General features: G+C 41.6%; 1 protein-coding gene across 3 annotated transcripts; it reads left to right on the top strand.

Annotated features, from left to right (window-relative positions):
• Nucleotides 1-1,123: 1,123 nt before the first annotated feature.
• On the top strand, nt 1,124-17,500 carry slc6a4a (solute carrier family 6 member 4a). Of its 3 annotated transcripts, XM_053423438.1 has the most exons (15): nt 1,141-1,474; nt 3,373-3,912; nt 4,021-4,297; nt 5,625-5,759; nt 6,795-7,017; nt 8,988-9,126; nt 9,445-9,579; nt 9,728-9,831; nt 10,214-10,341; nt 10,575-10,687; nt 12,361-12,492; nt 12,932-13,031; nt 13,124-13,224; nt 13,382-13,549; nt 15,832-17,500. In XM_053423438.1, exons 2-15 carry the CDS (start codon nt 3,823-3,825, stop codon nt 15,904-15,906), a joined length of 1,920 nt encoding a protein of 639 aa, XP_053279413.1. In that variant the 5' UTR covers nt 1,141-1,474; nt 3,373-3,822; the 3' UTR covers nt 15,907-17,500. The 3 variants fall into 3 exon arrangements, with proteins under 3 accessions (XP_053279412.1, XP_053279411.1, XP_053279413.1); XM_053423437.1 differs by having other exon boundaries at nt 1,124-1,474; nt 3,796-4,297; XM_053423436.1 differs by having other exon boundaries at nt 1,140-1,474; nt 3,373-4,297.
• Nucleotides 17,501-18,840: the final 1,340 nt, after the last annotated feature.

Below are 18,840 nucleotides of genomic sequence, written 5' to 3'. Positions count from 1 at the left end.
GACAACAAGGATCCCTATAACTCTGCCATGATCGCAATTATAGGTTATGTAACAGGGGTATGCATGAATAAGTGTGAGTTCATGCATGCATGTATGTGCTGGTGCTTGTCTAGACTTTGTGTCTGTGACCAAAACACAAAGCTTAAAGACTTGTTGACCGCTCATACCATTTGTCCTTTTTCATATTTCTAGATTTTTCTTTAAAATTGCACATTTATTTGGGGAAAAAAGTCTTCTCACAAATATTTAACTTAAATGATGCAGTTTGTCGCTGTCAGAGCAGAAGGAGACTCACATTTCTAGTGTAGCATATAGATTACATTAAGTGGACAAAAACCTTCTCCATGAGTTTGTTGGTCTGATTTTGTTTGTTTAAAAAAAAGGTGTTTCACAAAGAATAATTCCTGGAAAAGCAGGTATATTTAGTGGTGTGAAATTTGGTGCTTGATTGCATTAATGGTGAGGTTTAGGTTAGGCCTTGGTGAAGGCATGCACTTTACTGAGTAATGTTCTAGCTACTCAAGCTCTATAACACATTTTAAACACAGTAGTCAGTTTGTAAATAATCCAAAGGATGTATTCTCCTGAAAGCCAAAGTTTTCTTGTGAAATGTTTTTTTGATAAAATACATTTCATCTTTGAATATCTAAAGTGAAAGCTTTGAAATACTGGTTAGAAGAGATAGAAAAATGATTCAAATGGGTCACAGGGGTCAGAGCAGCCTTATCTCACCTTTGCAGTTGAAAAAGTAGAGGAGGAGAAATGGGAGGAGGAGGCAAAGATTGAAGGATGAGAACAGCGTGAAGGGAAAAAAATAGATTTGTTGGTTTTCCAAAACTTGACAAAAATATGGAGTGTCAGATCTCCTGCAGGGCGTATGTTTGTGTGGCAGAAACACACACACTGCCACACAACTAGGACTTCCCCTGTCTGCAGTTTGTGTGTGTGTGTGTGTGTGTGTGTGTGTGTGTGTGTGTGTGTGTGTGTGTGTGTGTGTGTGTGTGTGTGTGTGTTTGTGTGTGTATATATGTGTATCAGACCTGTTCCACACTTCATTATTGCTCTTTGTATTGTTTCCATATCAAAACAAACGCCAAAGTGTACGTGTCTGTGCTTGCATAATGTTCCTGCTGCATCCTCTTGTCTGCGTGTGTGCCCATCTCTCATCCAATGCATCTCTGCATACTGTACGTCTGTGCGTCTCTGAACGCAGTATGTGTGTAAGTGTGTGGGTGTGTGTGGTTGCAAGTCAGCGAGAGAGGGACAACAAGGGAGGGAGAGAGAGAGAAATGAGAGAGGTTGGAGAGCTCAATGAGCATACACAGTGTCATGATGTGCTAGTGAACGCTGTTTCTCCGGCTAGTTTTTTACAATACCACAGGATTCTTTTAAGTTTTCTGCAAAAGTTGATACTGCTGTTTGTGCAGGTTTTAGCTGCTACAGGTTCCACTTCTTCTCTGTTACATCTTCAAAGGTAACGTATGTGAGTTGTGTTGAATTTTACTTCGCTGTTTAACTTAGTGTCCATACGGCGACGAATGGTTTGTTTAAGTTTAACAAGAGTTCACGGAGATAAGAGATGTTCTCAGAAGAGCGTCTACATTTTTAATTCAGTTGGTTTTCCTCGCCTTGTCCTCTTTCAGTCTATCTTTGCAGAAATCTTGATGTAATCTCTGTGTTCTCGCTCTCTTTAATAAAGTCGTCTTGCTGGAGGAGTAAAGGTTAGAAAAAAAATCTTTTTTATATCCTGCAATAACTAATGAACAATATTATAAACGTTGTTGTTTTATTCTGTATTTTTTCAGCTGGTGATTTGTACATGCAGGTCAGATTCAGTATTTCATCAAGTCATTTACCACCGTTTGCTTTTCTTGACTTTCTATGGAGAGGCTGCGTGTCAACGTTTACAGTATGTGCTTTGCAGAGTTACCTGGAGATAGCATTTTACAGTTACATCATTTATTCCAGATTTACCTTCATGCGTATTTCAATATGTCCGCACATTTCTTTTAATCTGCTACACTTTTCAGATAGAAATAGATTTTCATCAAGTGTAACTTTTCCTGTCAGAGCAGAAGAAGCGTTCTGTGCTTGTATCGGACTGTGAGGATTCCTTTGGGATATGAAGTCATTGCTGGGATGAAGAAATTATGATTACTTTCATTAGGGAGTACAAAAATGTATGACATTGAAATGAAATGTTTGCGTTGGTTAGCCAGTGTTTTTTTTCCAGGTGCATGTCAGAGTCTTTGTTGCGTGGTCGTCAGTTTTAGTGCGGAGTTTCCGTGACTTGTAAAACTGCAGGATACTTGTTCTTAATTAAGATAATGGCATTCCATGTAAATTGAGTCTTCCTACATTCTGGCACTCGTTACTAATTGAGCTAACACTGTAAACAATCTAATCCACTTCTAAATGCTCTCTCAGTTTGACCCATTACTCATGTGGTAGCATTTTGGATTGAACAATGAGTATATGTGGATTTTTTGGTTGAAAAGTGAATGTTGATTAGTGGTGTTTTTTCCTTCATTCAAGCCTTTCTCCTTGCTGAATTTAAAACTAAGTTAGCTCGCAGTGTTTTATGAATTAGTTGTAGAACAGTTTGTTCTAGCACAGAATATCACTAATGCCCAGAAATGTAGCTTTTCAACTGAAAACACATCATCTTTTTAAATCATAATAATATATGCAGTTATCAGGGTTTTAGAATTTCATTCAGAAATACAGGAGAAATGTGCCTCATTCTCTCTGAAGTAATGCCACACTGTCGGATTTTACCTAACGAATATTTAGACAAATATTTGCGCTTTAGATAGCGGCTTGAATTAAATTTGGTAATAAGTTGGTTTACATAAAACAATTGATTAAGCTTTTTTCCTGCCGATCTATCATCAGTAACCAAAATAACTAAGGAACGAGCTCTGGAGCATATTTTAAAGCTCTGATATTTCCTGCATTTTTCTTCTCCGAGTGCTTTTGCAAAATAGGTCTACATTTCTACTTTTTTGTTTTTCATCTGTCAAAGTTTCCTCATGTGTTTCCTGGCTGTTGTCCCTGTTATACAGCTTTGATCAGATAAGTATCGTAAACAGGTTAAGCAACTTAGAGATAGCGAGAAATGAGAAACACGAGCGAAAGCCGAGTAAATCTGCGTGTCCCGGCACAATCCCTTCTTTTTTCCTCTTCTTAATGAAACAGATATTTCTCCTGCAATTTAGACTTTATTCTGTGGGTAAAACACATAAGACAAGACCTGATTCAAATTTTCATCTTGATTCATAATTTAGACATTTAATTTATATATTTACTGGAATGTAATGACAACTGCCCTTCCTGTAACTCATCAGTGTCTATTCTGTCTGTCTGTTGCAGTTTGTCCCATCACTGAGTCGTTTGTGCAGAAGACACAAGTTTCTCGTAACTTTTCTTGTGGCCACGTCCTGTTCAAACACATCTCTCCTCTTGTGTACCCTCTTCTCTCTCTTTCTCTCTCTCCTAGCTGCCTGCTCTTATTCCCTCTTGCTCAACACACTCTTACACATTTCACTTCTCTCCCACGTCCACACACCTCCCCTTATTCTGGCCCCATCTTCTGCTTCAGCTCTGCTCTCCTGTTCCCTTTCTCCTCTACCTGTCCAAGAAGGAAAATAATTTCCCCCGCACTCGTCCCACGCCATCACCACACAGCTCCATCCGTCCCCTAACCTCTCTGTTCCCCTAATGGGCACCATATCAGACAGCAGTGCCACATTCCCTTTGTCGCCACTCAGAACCTCTCTCCACCCCTAACTGCAGCGCGAAGACCAACCTCAATACGACCCGATGGAGACGAAAGATATGATGATGACAAGCATGTTCACAATGGACAAGGGGGAGAATGATGAAGAGAGGGATAAAGAGAGAGAGGAGGAGGTGAGGGGAGAAGAGGAGGGGACGCAGCCGGAAAATGGCAGACTGATGCTGGCTGATGGTCTTGCAGAGAAAGGACCCAAGAGCCTGACCTCGTGCTCTGGCCAGCAGGTGTCCAATGGCTTCAACCCATCCGCCCCTCAGAGCCCCAGGGAGGAACCGGGGACCGCAGCTTGCTCTGGGGGTACAGCCCCTGCGCCTGGAGGCAGCACCAGCTCCCCTATGCCGCTGGGAGGCCTCAGGACTCTGGTGGTCCAACAAACCAGCTTGGATAGGCCCAGAGAAACCTGGAGCAAGAAGATGGACTTCTTACTGTCCGTGATTGGCTATGCTGTGGACCTGGGAAATGTCTGGCGCTTCCCCTACGTCTGCTACCAGAACGGAGGAGGTGAGGAGGGAAAAGATGTTTGAATCAGGGGAAATTGGGAGAGGTTGGGAGGGAGATAAGGAGTGGAGGGATTTGAGATAAGAGTCCACGACATCCCTTCCTAGAGTAAACAGCATTTCAAGCAGTAGAAAGGCGAAAGGATCTTTCATGGTTTCAATTATAATACACTGGAGTTCACAATATATGTAACAGCTGAGGTTGGTGAGTTTACAGCTCTGTAACTTTTTCCGTAATTCAGTAGAGTCGTCTCTGGTACATCATCATTTCAGCAAAATAAATAAAAAGGATGCAGACCCATAAGGAGTCGTACAGTTGACAAAGCTGTTTATAAATAGCGCTTGATTTAGCTCACTTCAAGGTGCGTGTATATTTCCACAAAGTCTGTGTGGTCGTCCTGTGTGCCGTTACTACACAGCCCTCACCGAGCAGCAAACAGGGCCTCCCTTTATACTTTTATTGAATTTGCAATACTAAAATCTTTGCAATTTCCTGTGTTCTGTGAGTCTCGCAGAGTGAGGTAGAGATGGGGACGGGAAGACACTTGATAGAGGCAACAGTATTAATTGTGGCTTTTTATGAGAACGGCTTCAGTCTCGTTTCTCCGTGCTTAATAACCTGTCTCCCAGGCAGCTGCTCAATCAACCCTTATCTCTGCTCTCGTGTCACAAAGAGACCCGAGCGGACATCTACACACTGGCTCGTCTGCATACACAAACACACCCATGAACACAAAACATGTTGACAATCTGATTGGGAAAAAAGAGAGATATGTTATAGAGCTCTGCACTGTAGATGGCAGAGTAGAAAGATCTGGCTGCCGTCTTGCTTCTCCTCCGTTATTGGTCTTTTAAGTAATTTTTCATCACTTTTGCTTTCCTGACCAAGTAAAAGGAAAGTCAACATTGCAGTGGTACCTATTTTTCACTGTAGAAGTGAGTTGCTGTGCGGGTCCGCAGAGCACACTAAATACGGAGTGATACGAAGCTGGGAAAACAAAGCCTTGTTGTTTTTGAACGGTTATGTAAATGATAAGGTACTTACAAAGTTTAATGATTTTTACAGTTCTTGGTTTAATGTTTTTGGTTCTTGATTGCGAGTTCCTGAGAGGACTACTGAGATTACAGATATCCCATGAGTGAAATTAAACTTATAATTTTCTGCCATAACTCTCTTTCCTTCTTTTTTTCCTCCTTTTCTTAATGTTTTCATCTCCCCCAAATCCATCCCCACATCTCTATGCACTTAATCATTTCTTACCTCGACCCTTGTTTCCTACTCTTTATTTATCTTCTCTCATATTGCCAAATTTCCCAACATCTGTGTCCAGGTGCCTTCCTGCTGCCCTACCTGTTGATGGCGGTGTTCGGAGGCGTTCCTCTCTTCTACATGGAGCTGGCTCTCGGCCAGTTCCACCGCAGCGGCTGCATCTCCATCTGGAAACACATATGTCCCATCTTCAAAGGTAACAGAGGGAATGGAAAGAAAACGGTTAATAGCAAAAGCTTGGATATAAAAGGAAGATGGTAACAGAAAAACTGGCAGTGGAAGAGCAAATAAAAGGGAGAAGGATGACGTTGAGCCGTCAGTCTCAGAGACATCTCATTTAACCTTCTTGTCCCCCCTCAGTACTGTTCCCTTGAAGAGCGTCCTCTCTGTCTTGTACATCTAGAGTCGTACTGACTCTCTGTTATGGAAATTGTCACATTTCAGTGCTAAATGCCAGATGCTCAGAAATATGATGGTATGTAAATTGTTGTTGTTGCCAAATGTCACCCACTTATCCCCAAGCAACTTGAATTAGCTCGACAACGCGACTGAACTTGGGAGTGATTGACTGGTGTCACATACGATTCATATATGTACATAGTTCAAAGTTGTGTTTTTTTTTATATAATTAACACTTTATCTGTTTTGTTTTTTTAAATGACAGCCACAATGGGCAACAAAAAACAGAATGGAACTTAAGCGATACAATACAAAATAAATTGTGTATATATATAGTAATTTGCAAGTGAATTGCATATAAAATGGCTGTTTACTGATTGAGAGGTTTCAAGGGCTTTTAATGTGACTTAGGTACCACTTTCTTATAGGCCACTACAACTCGAGGCTGTCAGAACCACACATGTGCGGGGGTTAAAACAACCAATTTGTACTCTAGCATTAGTCTTCTGACTCATGATAATTACAGTGTAAATCAAGTCTGCTAGAAGTGTAGACGGTTTGCTTCGAGGTGATGGAGGACATATAGAGGTGTGTAGGGAATATGTTGCCCTATTCTCTGTCTTATATTTTCATCAACAGCGTACCAAGTCTGTACTTTGGGACATTTTCACAAGCAGTGAATAAGCGTACCATTATCTCCAACAAGTCAGACTATCGCTAAGTTTAACTCTATCTGGGTGTCCCATATAAATATATCTTTTAAAATGTGCTGGTCTAGTTCTGACTTCGTGTGACTTTGTCATTCTACAATCATCCTTTTTGCCTCTCACAGGGATTGGTTTTGCCATCTGCATCATAGCCCTCTACATAGCCTTCTACTACAACACCATCATGGCCTGGGCCTTGTACTACCTGCTATCATCATTTCGGCCCACCCTGCCCTGGACCACCTGCACCAACAGCTGGAACACAGCCAACTGCAACAGTTACATGTCCACCGACCACAACGTGTCGTGGTCCAACTCCTCCACCTCCCCCGCCGAGGAGTTCTATACGTAAGTGCATGTAAGTCAGATGTAGAGGCGTACGGAGAAAAGAGTGAGACTTTAAGTTCAGGATAAACCCCAGAGAGGGTGAGCCAGAGCGATCACAGGGTCGGCTCTGCTGTTTCAGATCCCTGACTGATTTATCACCTGCCTTAGCTCCAAAATCCAACGACATCACGGATTGTGAAGACATGAGGAAGTATTTTAGGATAAGAATCACTGTTCTGATCTGAGATGGTTAGAAACACATGAGAGCATAGAGAGGGAAACTCTGCCAATGCCCAACAGTCCCTTTGACTTGAATTAAGCCACACCACACACTCACTGACATCCATAAATTATTCCCAGGGGAATTGGGGGAAATGTCAAAAAGTATCACATGGTGGGAGAAAGCATTCCTGGATCCGTTCCTTTATCCAGATCTAAGCCAAAATCCAATGAGTTGCCCCTTTTCCCATACTTCTTGAAAGTCTTGAAAATCCATTCATTAGTTTTTGCGTAATACTGCAGACAAACAAACATATAAAACAAACTGACAGGGGCCAAAAACAAATCCCCCCCAGTAAACTGATCCACAGAAACTCATGGAATAGTTGAAGGTGAACGAACGCAAAATTAAGTGATAGATCACAGAGGTCCAAACAGTTTTTTCTTACCCGATATATTCGGTCTAGTTCAAGTATTTTTTGGGGTATTTAATATGACATTAAGTCCTTAGTAATACTGCACTAATAGTGGAGCCTGTAGTACTCTTAATTCACAATTATTTTATTCTATCCTAGTATTTTTTATTGTTGTGTTTCATCATTTCCTGTCTGTGCTGTTTGTAAATCTGATGCCTCTTTCTTAGACTGCAAGTACAAATAAACTCGCCCGAACCTGATGCATTCAATTCTTAACTATTAACTTTGATGTGAGGCAGACATCTTTCTCTTCTGCTGACTGATGGGGAAATTTTGCTGCAGGAGATAATACAACACAATCTCAGTTGACTTTAAATTAGCTTGCTAAAATATGAACTACCCCTTTGGTCTAAAGAGCAGGTGGAGGGTGAGAGAGGTAAGTGATAAGGGGCAAGAGGAAATTAATGTGGTTGTGTGTGGAAAAAAATGAGTACGGTTCATTTGAGGAACTGGAACAGAGATAAGCAGGGAAAAGTAAACTTTTAGATGGACGAGTCCACCAATCATAAATATCCTCTTTTATTCTCTTCCTCTCCTCTTGTTGTTTTAGCAAACCTTGGCTTGGATTAAGAGAGGGGACAATTATTTTATTGTAATTTAAAACCAAAGGTCTGTCAAAACAATATATTTCTTACTGCTGTCAGCCTTATCAGCTAATCACTCGCCTGTATCTGTGACTGTCCACTGAGATTGATTCAGGGTTTATCCATAGTTGACTTTTCCAAATGCATGTTATAAAGGTAACACAATCCGCAACTCCGAATGGCACAAGAATTTCCTGTTTTCAACCTCACTGTTCATAACAAGGCCTTATTTAGTTCTTATTTAGTGTTTCGGTTTGAAGTGAACTATTATATGATTTAATTTACTAAAAAATATGTCAAAGTCATCGTCTTTATGGTCTCTATTGTGTGTGTATATTGGACAATAAGTAGAGCACTTTTCCGATTATTTCTCCTACACTTTATACCATGTTTCTCTCTTTCTTTTCTTTTTCTCTATATCACATCTTGTTCCTCGCTCTATCGTTTTCCTCTGCTTTCCAAATTTCCCAACATCCCATCTCTCAAACCCGTCTTTATTTTTCTCCTTCCCTCTATACCTTCCTGTTCGTCTCCTCTTCTTTCCAACTCCCTTCCTGCTTCCCTTTATTCTCTCAAATCCTCCAATTTCTTGGCCTCTCCTCTTATGTAATTTCACTTTATTTCCCTCCATGGATTCTCTCCATCGGTTCCGCTTCTCCCTACTCTTTGCATCCTTTTGACCTCAACTCTTGTCCCCATCCCCTCCCACCAGTCGCCATGTGCTACAGGTCCACCTCTCCCCTGGGCTGCACCAGCTGGGCTCTGTCAGCTGGCAACTGGCCCTCTGCCTGCTCTTCATCTTCACCATCGTCTACTTCAGCATCTGGAAAGGAGTCAAGACGTCTGGAAAGGTAACCGAAGGGGCGCCTGCATGGCTAATGGGGGTGTCAGTTAGGATGGATGCATAGATTGATGGACTCAGAGAGGCAGAGGAAAGAGCTGTTCTGCTGTCATGTCTTTGCCCTCATTATGGTTCATCTAAATGGGTGAAGAGTTGGTTAGAAACGAAGTTGTGATTCGAATCTTGACAGTCAAACCTGAAATGAACAGGCAGAGTTGAGTTACCAATATCAGAAACTAGCCAAGAGAAGACGAAAGGGTCATTGTGTGTAAACCGATTTTAGCCACTTTAAGAAATCAATTGTATGAGTTTTATGTTTCTGAATTAGGTAGTGTGGGTGACTGCTACCTTCCCCTACCTGGTCCTTCTGATCTTACTCGTCCGTGGTGCCACTCTGCCAGGGGCCTGGAGAGGTGTTGTCTTCTATCTCAAACCTGATTGGGAAAAACTCCTTACCACTACAGTGAGTCAAAAGTTGTAATCCTGCAAGTTATTCTCTGATACCTCTTCCCCAACGCATACGTTCTCTTACCCTGCTTCTCTCTTGTCTTAATCCACATTTCTTTCTATCTCGCCATCATTCACCATCGCGACGCTCCACACTCCTCAAGGTGTGGATTGATGCAGCAGCTCAGATCTTCTTTTCTCTGGGTCCAGGGTTTGGTGTGCTCCTCGCCTTCGCCAGCTACAACCCATTTCACAACAACTGCTATAAGTGAGATTTTGCCAGTGACACTAGTCTGATAAAGAAACTAAATTATTGTACAGTTCGTCAGAAATGTTAAATGTTTAGAATCATTTCATGGAGTCAAAGCCCTTTATCTAAAATATCTATGTCAGTGCCAGCTTTGATATGTATTCTTGGGTAGTGTTAGAATGTTATAGTAGTGTTATATATAGTTAATAACGGGCAGATGTGGCTCAAGAGGTAGAACGGGTTGATGGTTAGATTCCTGGCTCGTCCAGTCTGCAGGCCTATGTGTACTTTCCAGACTTTGAACCCCAAATTGTGTCGGTGGCGTGTGAATGAGTTGCACGGCTTTGATAACACTATAACTTACAATATGACTGTCTGTTTTTCATGTCGTGTTCCTCAGAGATGCGTTGATCACCAGCTCAGTGAACTGTCTGACCAGCTTTTTGTCTGGCTTCGTCATCTTCACGGTGCTGGGATACATGGCTGAGATGAGGCAGCAGGAAGTGGATGCTGTGGCCAAGGATGCTGGTACGATTCCACATCAGAACAAAACCCAATAAGAAATTCTTACATAGCCTCTCATTGTAAAATGCATCCCAGATATGTATTGACAATATTGCATGAGAAATATCTGTAAGTGGATGATTTGGCTTCATGTGCACTGTATGATTTCTCATTTATCATTGAAGTACTATTTTTAGCTTCAGATAAACTTCACTAAAGAATGAATTCAACATGACTGTTTTTTCTGTGTCCACCAGGTCCCAGTCTGCTGTTCATCATTTATGCCGAGGCCATAGCAAACATGCCTGCTGCCACTTTCTTCGCCATCATCTTTTTCCTCATGATCATCATGTTGGGTCTGGACAGCACGGTTAGTTTGCTCATTACTCATTTCTATGCAGAAGTTACAACAACCAAGTCAACGTTCTGTTTGTCGAATGTTCTAATGCAATCTACCTAATTCTATTGTTGCCTAGTGCCCTGCTGATGTGTGCGCTCTCAAACATGGAAACAGAGGTTTCATATTTGCCTTGTTACACAGGCTAATGCTTTGTTCTGTTTGACTCGTGTGTGTCTGCTGTGCTCCTTTCTCTATAATGGTGTTGGGTATTATTTGTCCTCACTGTTCCATTTGGTAAAGCAGTGGACGGAAACAATGTGATAGGACGTACATATCGCTATTGGGCAGCGATCTTGTCTCCGTAAGCCTGTGTTTATTGGCTCGTAGGCAGCCAACTGGAGAGACCTGTAAGGCTCTTATCACGCTACTGATAATCAGAGTAGAATCAGCATTGGCACTGTTATGCTGCTCCTTTTTATGACTGAGGATATTACTGCGAAACGTGTCGTGGAAGTCGGGTCGGATCGTCTAAGCAATTTATATCTTAAATTTTAGGGGTTGTATACTGATGAATAAATGTGATAGAACCACTAGGCTGATTACATTTGAAAACAAAACTCCAGCGGCACTTCTCAGAGGTAAATAGAGCAACTCTAATGTTCGATTGACTCGTCTCAGCTGGTGACCCGATGAAAGCCTAAAGATAAAGTTGTACCATGCATTTAAAGTTCCGCTGGAGTTTTGACCTCTTTTTAAACTTCTCTGAGCACGTTCTGTCAGAAACATCTTCTAAGCTTGGACTGATTTTACTGAACAGCTTCTTAGCTACATCCTTTTTTCCTCCACCTCGTAATATTTTATCAGTTCATGCTGACAAATGAAAAATAACTTTAATTTACAGATACAGGTCAATTAATTCTGGGTATACCCTGCATATGTCATATACTTAGGAGCAAGTAGTATCCAAAGCAACATATCAATATCCATATACGCCTAACATGTCAAGTCTTCAGATGCACAAGCGTCCACGTATATGCATCCTCACGTACTGTATGTACATAGAAACAAAAATCTGTTGACATCTCAAACGTGAGATGTCAACTATGACCAGTGTTATTTTTGTACACGCACAAGCTGTGATTGATCTTAACCTCTTCTGACAAGAGATTAAATTACTCAAAGAGCTTCTCACCAAGAACTCAACATCTTCACCTATGTGAGACCATGTAACTGAGAGCAGTAGAGCTAAAATCTTTTAGTGACAGTATGTGTGGTGGTCTCCTGGTGTGATTATCGTTTCAAAGGCATAGTTATGGGGCAGCATAGAACCTCCTTATAGATCATTTCTGATATGGAATAAGTGACTTGTGACCATAGTACCGCTGAGCATTCTCAAAACATATGGTCTAGGTTTTAGTTCACAAAGGTTAGCAACATCCTGATATCAATTCCATCCAGGACCTTCACAGACGTTGGGAGAACATGCTAAGTTCTCTCAGGAAGTCCCCACGCCACACACTGTGCAACACATGTAAACGAGAAATGATCCACATGGTGTAGTCCAGAAGTGGCCTTTTCCCCACAGCCCCAATCCCCTCTTTCTGAGATTCCTTTGCTTCCCATCTTCTTTATTTTTTATTCTGGATCCTCTGATGACTTCCTCTCTGTTTATTTATTTTCACTCTCTCTCTCCCTCTCTCCAGTTTGCGGGGTTGGAGGGGGTGATCACCGCCATGCTAGATGAGTTCCCGCAACTCCTGGCCAAGAGGCGCGAGTGGTTTGTCTTCGGCCTGGTGTGCGTCTGCTACCTTGGGGCTCTCTCCACGCTCACATACGTAATTTAAACGACCACTTCAAGTTTTTCAATTTGAACAATGCTCTTATATCATAGGTCATTCAATAATTCATGCCACATGCAATTGACACTATTTAGAAAACTTCGTTCACATCTTCAAATTCCCTTGAGATATATCAATAACCAATAAAGAGGCTCATGCTGTTGTCAAGATTACCTTTAGTGGTACTAATTAAATATTTAAAGTAATGTAATGAAACGCATTTCATTGTAGGAAATATAATTGGATTGACCTGAATAATTTGCTTTTGTCCAACTCTCATCATTGTAAGAAAATGACGAACAAGCCTCCCTGCTCCTTTCTGCTCCATGTGTTAGACTTTGTCTGTGAAACCTGTTGCATAAGAGACATTTGTAAATAGGTTTTTTAAGTTTTATTACTCCTTCTCTGTGTCTATGTCGCCCATGTCGTGTCTCAGGGAGGAGCGTTTGTGGTGAAGCTGTTTGAGGAGTACGCTACAGGCCCTGCAGTCATCACCGTGGTGCTGCTTGAGGTCATCGCCGTCTCCTGGTTCTACGGTAAGCAGTCGAAATGACATTGAATGTGATGATTTAATTTGGACCTATTTGGGACTTTGTTGTGATGGCTTGTATCTGTGTGGCTGCTCCAGGTACCAACCGATTCTGCAATGACATCCAGCTCATGCTAGGTTTCTACCCTGGTTGTTTCTGGAGGGTCTGCTGGGTGGCAATCTGCCCCTGTTTCCTGCTGGTGAGGCTCATGCACAGTATTTACACACACATGCACTACCAGGCTGCGGAACACAAGGACATGAAGATTCCGCACATAAAGAAGCTTTCATTTAGTCTTTGGTGTTTGATTTGCTCCATTATGTGATCTCTGCTTCTGTTCCCCATCACACATCCAGTTCATCATCATCAGTTTCCTGGCCTTCCCTCCAGAGGTCAAGTTGTTCAACTACCACTACCCACAATGGACCACCGTCCTGGGCTACTGCATTGGGGTGTCCTCATTCATCTGTGTACCTGCTTATATGGTCTTCCACCTGCTCACTGCCAAGGGCACATTCAAACAGGTACAGGTCCCTTCCTCTTTTCTCCTCCTTTCTTTTTATCCATCAATATGGTCTATATGGTTTCCATTGTTCTCCCCTCTGCTCTGTCCTTCTATTTCTAACCCATTTCTTTTTCTAGACCACTTTTATCTTCCTCTTCCTCTCGTTATTAGCCATATCCTCTCCTGGCAGTTTTACTTTCATGTCTACAGCGACAGCTTCTGTTCCCTTCTTCTTCATTCACTGTTAGGGTCTACTCTCTTCTGTGAGACAAAGGCCAGAGATTAGTAATAAAAAGCCATGACAACTTCCAGGCCCCATGGAGATGACACACACATACACAAACACAGAATAAACACGTAGGACATTTCCTGATGACACACACTGTCACAGGCACCCACATTCTGCCGTGCATGTGTTAACTGTCACATTGCCAGACTGGAGGCTAAGGGACTAAAGGAGACTTTTGCTGGACTTTAGCATCCAGACACATCCTGACGAACTAACTACATCTAAATCAGGTGTGTCCAAACTACGGCCCACGGGCCAACTGCAGCCCGCCATCGATTTTTAATTGGCCCGCATCAATGTCTATAAATATAATATATAAAAAAAGATATTGCACTTTCTTGATTCTTGTTGTTTTGGGTTTGTACCCTCATGGTTGATGAACTTAAGGCCGGCTCATTCTTCTGCGTTTTCAGAGACATGCAAGAAGGGGTACGCAAGCACGCAAGAGCCCCTTGCGTGCTTGCGTACCCCTTCTTGCGTGCTTGCGTGCTTTGCCCAATTTTTCTAACTATACGACAAAGCTGCGCAAGCCTCACTCAGCCCGCAAGGCTGTGATTGGTCTGCTAACTACATCCTTTCCGGAGTCACATTTCCAGTTTCATGCCCCATAATACCGGCAGAAACCAAGGAAGACTTAGAAGAACGAATATGGAACAAATAGAAGAGCGTTTGGCGTTTAGATCCGAAAGTATGACCACTTGTATAACCCGTCATTGACTGAATACAAGGACGCGCAGATGGCCTGCAATTCCTGGAAGGAGATCTCGGCTAATGTCGGTTTACAGGTCGACGAGTGTACGAAGCTGTGGAGAGAGATCAGAGAAAAAATGTTCCTTCAGAAAAAGTAATAAACAGTCGTCGACGACCGTGACACACAAAGAAGGTGTCTCTGAGGTCGTCTTCGACAAAAAACGTTACTCCACCTAGTGATCTGGCGGTGAATTGCTTTGCTGACATGCCCGCTGTCCCTCAGAACGCCCCCCCCCGCTCCAGGGCAGGGGGGCATGACAGCGTGAGTGGCCCAGTCCTTCGTATTTTTTACTGTATGTGGCCCTCGGGACCAAAGTTTGGACACCCCGATCTAAATCAACATCATTGATAAAGACGAGTCAACACTTCAAAATGTCTGTATAAGACATTTTTTCACTTTCCAAGATACACTTTTTAAATTTCTTGATAATGTTGTGTACCGTGTGGATATCCGACCTGGGTTCTGACTGGGTTCAGACAAAAATGTTGAAATAATATTATTGTTCAGGATGGGTTTGGTCGAGGTACCTTTTTTTTTACACTGCACTTGTCGGAAATGGAAAAAAACAACAGGCCTTGACAGAAAAAACAGAATGCCTGTCTAGTTCAGGTCAGGCTTGATTAGATTTATCATGGACTTCGACAGAAAAATTTGTCACCTGAGCCATACTCTGCTGTGTGAACCTTGATAAAAAAAATCTTGCAACTTCCATACGCACTGCAATAGAAAGCATCATAACTGTCAACATTATTATTTATATTATTACATTGTTACTACTCTCTGAGTTTTGAGAGGACATCAAACAAGATTGTAGACAGATGGCCTTTGGCTGTCGTCCAGTGTTGACACTGCTTTCAGGGCACACAGTGACACCGACACACACCATCGTCTCATGAAGACAGACGAGGCCGAGGTCAAAATTGATTCTGAATGTCTCTTTGTAGCAACATGGTAGCTGTTAGTCTGTTGTAACACTTGGCAACTCTTCACTACACTGAAGGTGTTGAAGCCATTCTTTATTTTCCTAAATCTGTAGCCAAACATGTTATGATCAGTGTGTTGGCAATGATCACTAATAAGAATGGTCAATTCATGAAAAATTAAAAAAAATCATAGGTTCTAGCTTCTCTCATGAGAACAAACCGGAATCTGTAGTATTCAGAAATCGTACTTTCAACCATTTCCAAGTTAAAATATATAAATGACTCTTTTTCTTTCTCTTCTCTTTTTCTGCTGTTTGTCTCGTTCTCTGTATCCACAGCGTCTGTTAAAAAGCATCACTCCAGTGCCCAGCTGTAACGACCACAGAGACTTCATTGTCACCAACGCGGTCTGACCAAGCACACAAGGCATCGATGGAGGAACTTAGAGCGCCCTCTTCAGGACAAACTGCAAACCTACAGGACAAAGGGGCTACTTATCACCGTCTTTGCCTCTTTTTCATTCATCTCCTTCACTCATTTTTTCTTTCTCACGTTAACATCTAAGAAATAGAAGTGGAATTAGGTGGAGCCAGGCTGCAGTAGCTTTGTTTAGCTTCCTTAGGTTCGGTTTCTTAAGCAGGTTCGAAGGAGTTCGTTGGAAACGCAGAGTCCAGATCATGTTCACTGCTCCTCCACTCAAAAGTCAGTCAGTGACCAAGCTTTTCTTCAGGTAATACGACTGTAACAGATATTTTATACAGTTACACACAGTATGATATAATCTGTGTTCATGTAGACAAAATATAATGCACTCTCACTGGAGACACTGCACATTGAAATCAGTCAGACAAGGCCAGATATTTACACTTCAATACTCTCATAGTATTCTGTTACGTTATGCATTCTAATATGTAGCAAAATTCAGGTATCTTTTTACCTCTGTTACTGAAGCCAAATATATGATATCTGTTCTGTTCATATTTTCAAAGATGTTTGGATATTGTAGTTTGTTGTTATGTTGTGTTGGCTCTCAGCCTGTGTTGTATGATGGCAACATGGACGGCCGACGGATTTGCAATGAGATTTCCCTACACTGTGAAACGGTGTTTGAGTGTGTGTGTGTGTGTGTTTGAGAGTGAGAGAGAAAGACTGTTAAACCAGTGAAAATATGATTCACGGACAGAACCTACCATATGTATTCCTCCTATAACTGCAATATAATATAATGTGTATTTATTTTATAATATATCATTGTTGTTATTTTGACTGTTCCTCACACTAAAATTGTGACGTGACATAGTGCTGATGGTCCACATTTCAATCTCGGTGACTCTCTTCATTCTGTCGTCCTACTGCATAACCGTCAGTAGTAGAAACCAAAACACGGATCAGAGCTAATAACATTATCACCGTTATCATAGTCTGGAAATCAGCATTACTGCTTTTTACTTTCTACCAAAAATGTTGTGTGTGTTTGTGTGCACATGTGCCTGTGTGTGACAGAGTGTGTGTAAATGTGTGCGTAGGAGCAGGAGTTAAAATATGGCGAGTGCTGTACATCTACTTGTGTATTTACTAGTCAGTCTGGTATTGGTGTTATCTATCCTGTGAATACCTGTCTCCTCCTTCCATGGACGTGTGTGTTTGTGTGTGTGTGTTTTTGTGTGCGTGCGTGCGTGCATGTAAAAAGGAGAGGTGGTCAGCCCCTTAATGTGTGCATGCCGAGATGTGCGTATACAGTGCTTAAGTGTGCGTGGTGTGTGTGTGTGTGTGTGAGTGTATGAGTTTGTGTCTGTCTGTAATGTGATCTCCTGATGTCTTGTTAACAGCCAAAATATCTTATGAAGGAACTAAACTCTCTCTCTCTCTCGTAGCTTTCACGCTTATATAGGATCTGTGTATGTCGATAAAAGACTGTATTGAGAAATACACCTGTATAGAATAAAGATATAAATATATGGGAAATAACAGATAATAAAGATATATGGAAATAAATTAATTCTGTCATCTGTGAGTTGGTTTTTCATTTGTTTGTCGGTCCCCTCAGTAAAAATGTACTTTATTTATTTTTTCCTTTAAAAGCAACAAATCGATATCCATTCATCATCTATACAACAGCTATACCCAGGGTTTGGGGGGAAGAAGCCAATCTCAACTGACATTGGTGGAGAGGCGGGGTACACCCTGGGCATGTCGACAAATCAAATAGAAGATTACAAAATAAACAGAACAATGATGGAAAATTGAGATGGATCCAGAACTGGAATATTGTAAATATTTCATACATACAGTACATAATACTGTACATGGTGGATGGATGGACGAGCAGAGTATGATCAGCACCTAAATCTAACATTGCTGGATGCTGTGCAATTAGTAAGCTTTAGGCAGTATTAGGATAACAACATCCATCAATCCATCCAACCAATGATATTAACAGATATAACTTAAACAGTATTTAAGTGCCAATCTTTCTGCATCAGTAGGTTCCTATATGTAGCTTTTTACCTGCTGTGTCACTTTGTAGAGAATTCAAAGTGTCACAGCTCTATTAGCCTCCCTCTGTGAGTTATAATAAACTGCTGGCTCTGATTTAGTTCACAGCTCCAGTAAAACAGGACGACATCTGGGATAGAATGTGTTGTCTGTGATAAACATATAAAAACATCCCATCCTATGATGGGTTTGGGATTTATGGAAATCCATGTCCAGTCTGTATTATTACCGGACTGATTTAAAAGCAGACTGACAAGAGAGTAGCATCTAGATCAAAGGTTTTAACTGAGCACACAATCTGTGTGTCTGCGTGTGTGTCTGTGTGTCTGTGTTTGTGTACTTAGATGCACAACATGATGGTTACCTGTCATCACTGATTAATCCTGCTGTTGAAATCTGCAATCAGCAGCTCTGGCGATCAGTCTTGTGTTCAGACACACACAAAGTCTTGCTGAAAGGAGGATTCTCAGCTCACGCAATGAGAACAGAAGCACCAGATGTGTTTTATTATGTAGCCATAATGTGCAGGATGTTTATCACTGCATTGGAGAAGAGTTGTAATCACTCCAGGATGTAGTTGTGCTTTATTTCCACAGACCAGGTTTGAAATGAACCTCTTAATGGACATATATATATATATATGCAGTATTGTGTTTGCATCCACATACTGAGTTGTGTGGCATTTCCCTTTATTCATTTTTTCCTGCATACATATTGACACACTGGCCATAATGAGAAAACATAAACAGCCCTTGGAAGAGTCCTTGTTGTCCCAAGCTTCAACCGCTTCATAAGGAGGCAACTCATTACATGAACCTGTAAGTCCTCAGTGATCCAATCACAAGTGGACA

Source organism: Pleuronectes platessa, chromosome 5 (genome assembly GCF_947347685.1).
Source record: "Pleuronectes platessa chromosome 5, fPlePla1.1, whole genome shotgun sequence".
NCBI lineage: Eukaryota > Metazoa > Chordata > Actinopteri > Pleuronectiformes > Pleuronectidae > Pleuronectes > Pleuronectes platessa.
Note: the sequence above shows the minus strand (reverse complement) of the source record. Positions and strands in the feature narration are given on the sequence as shown.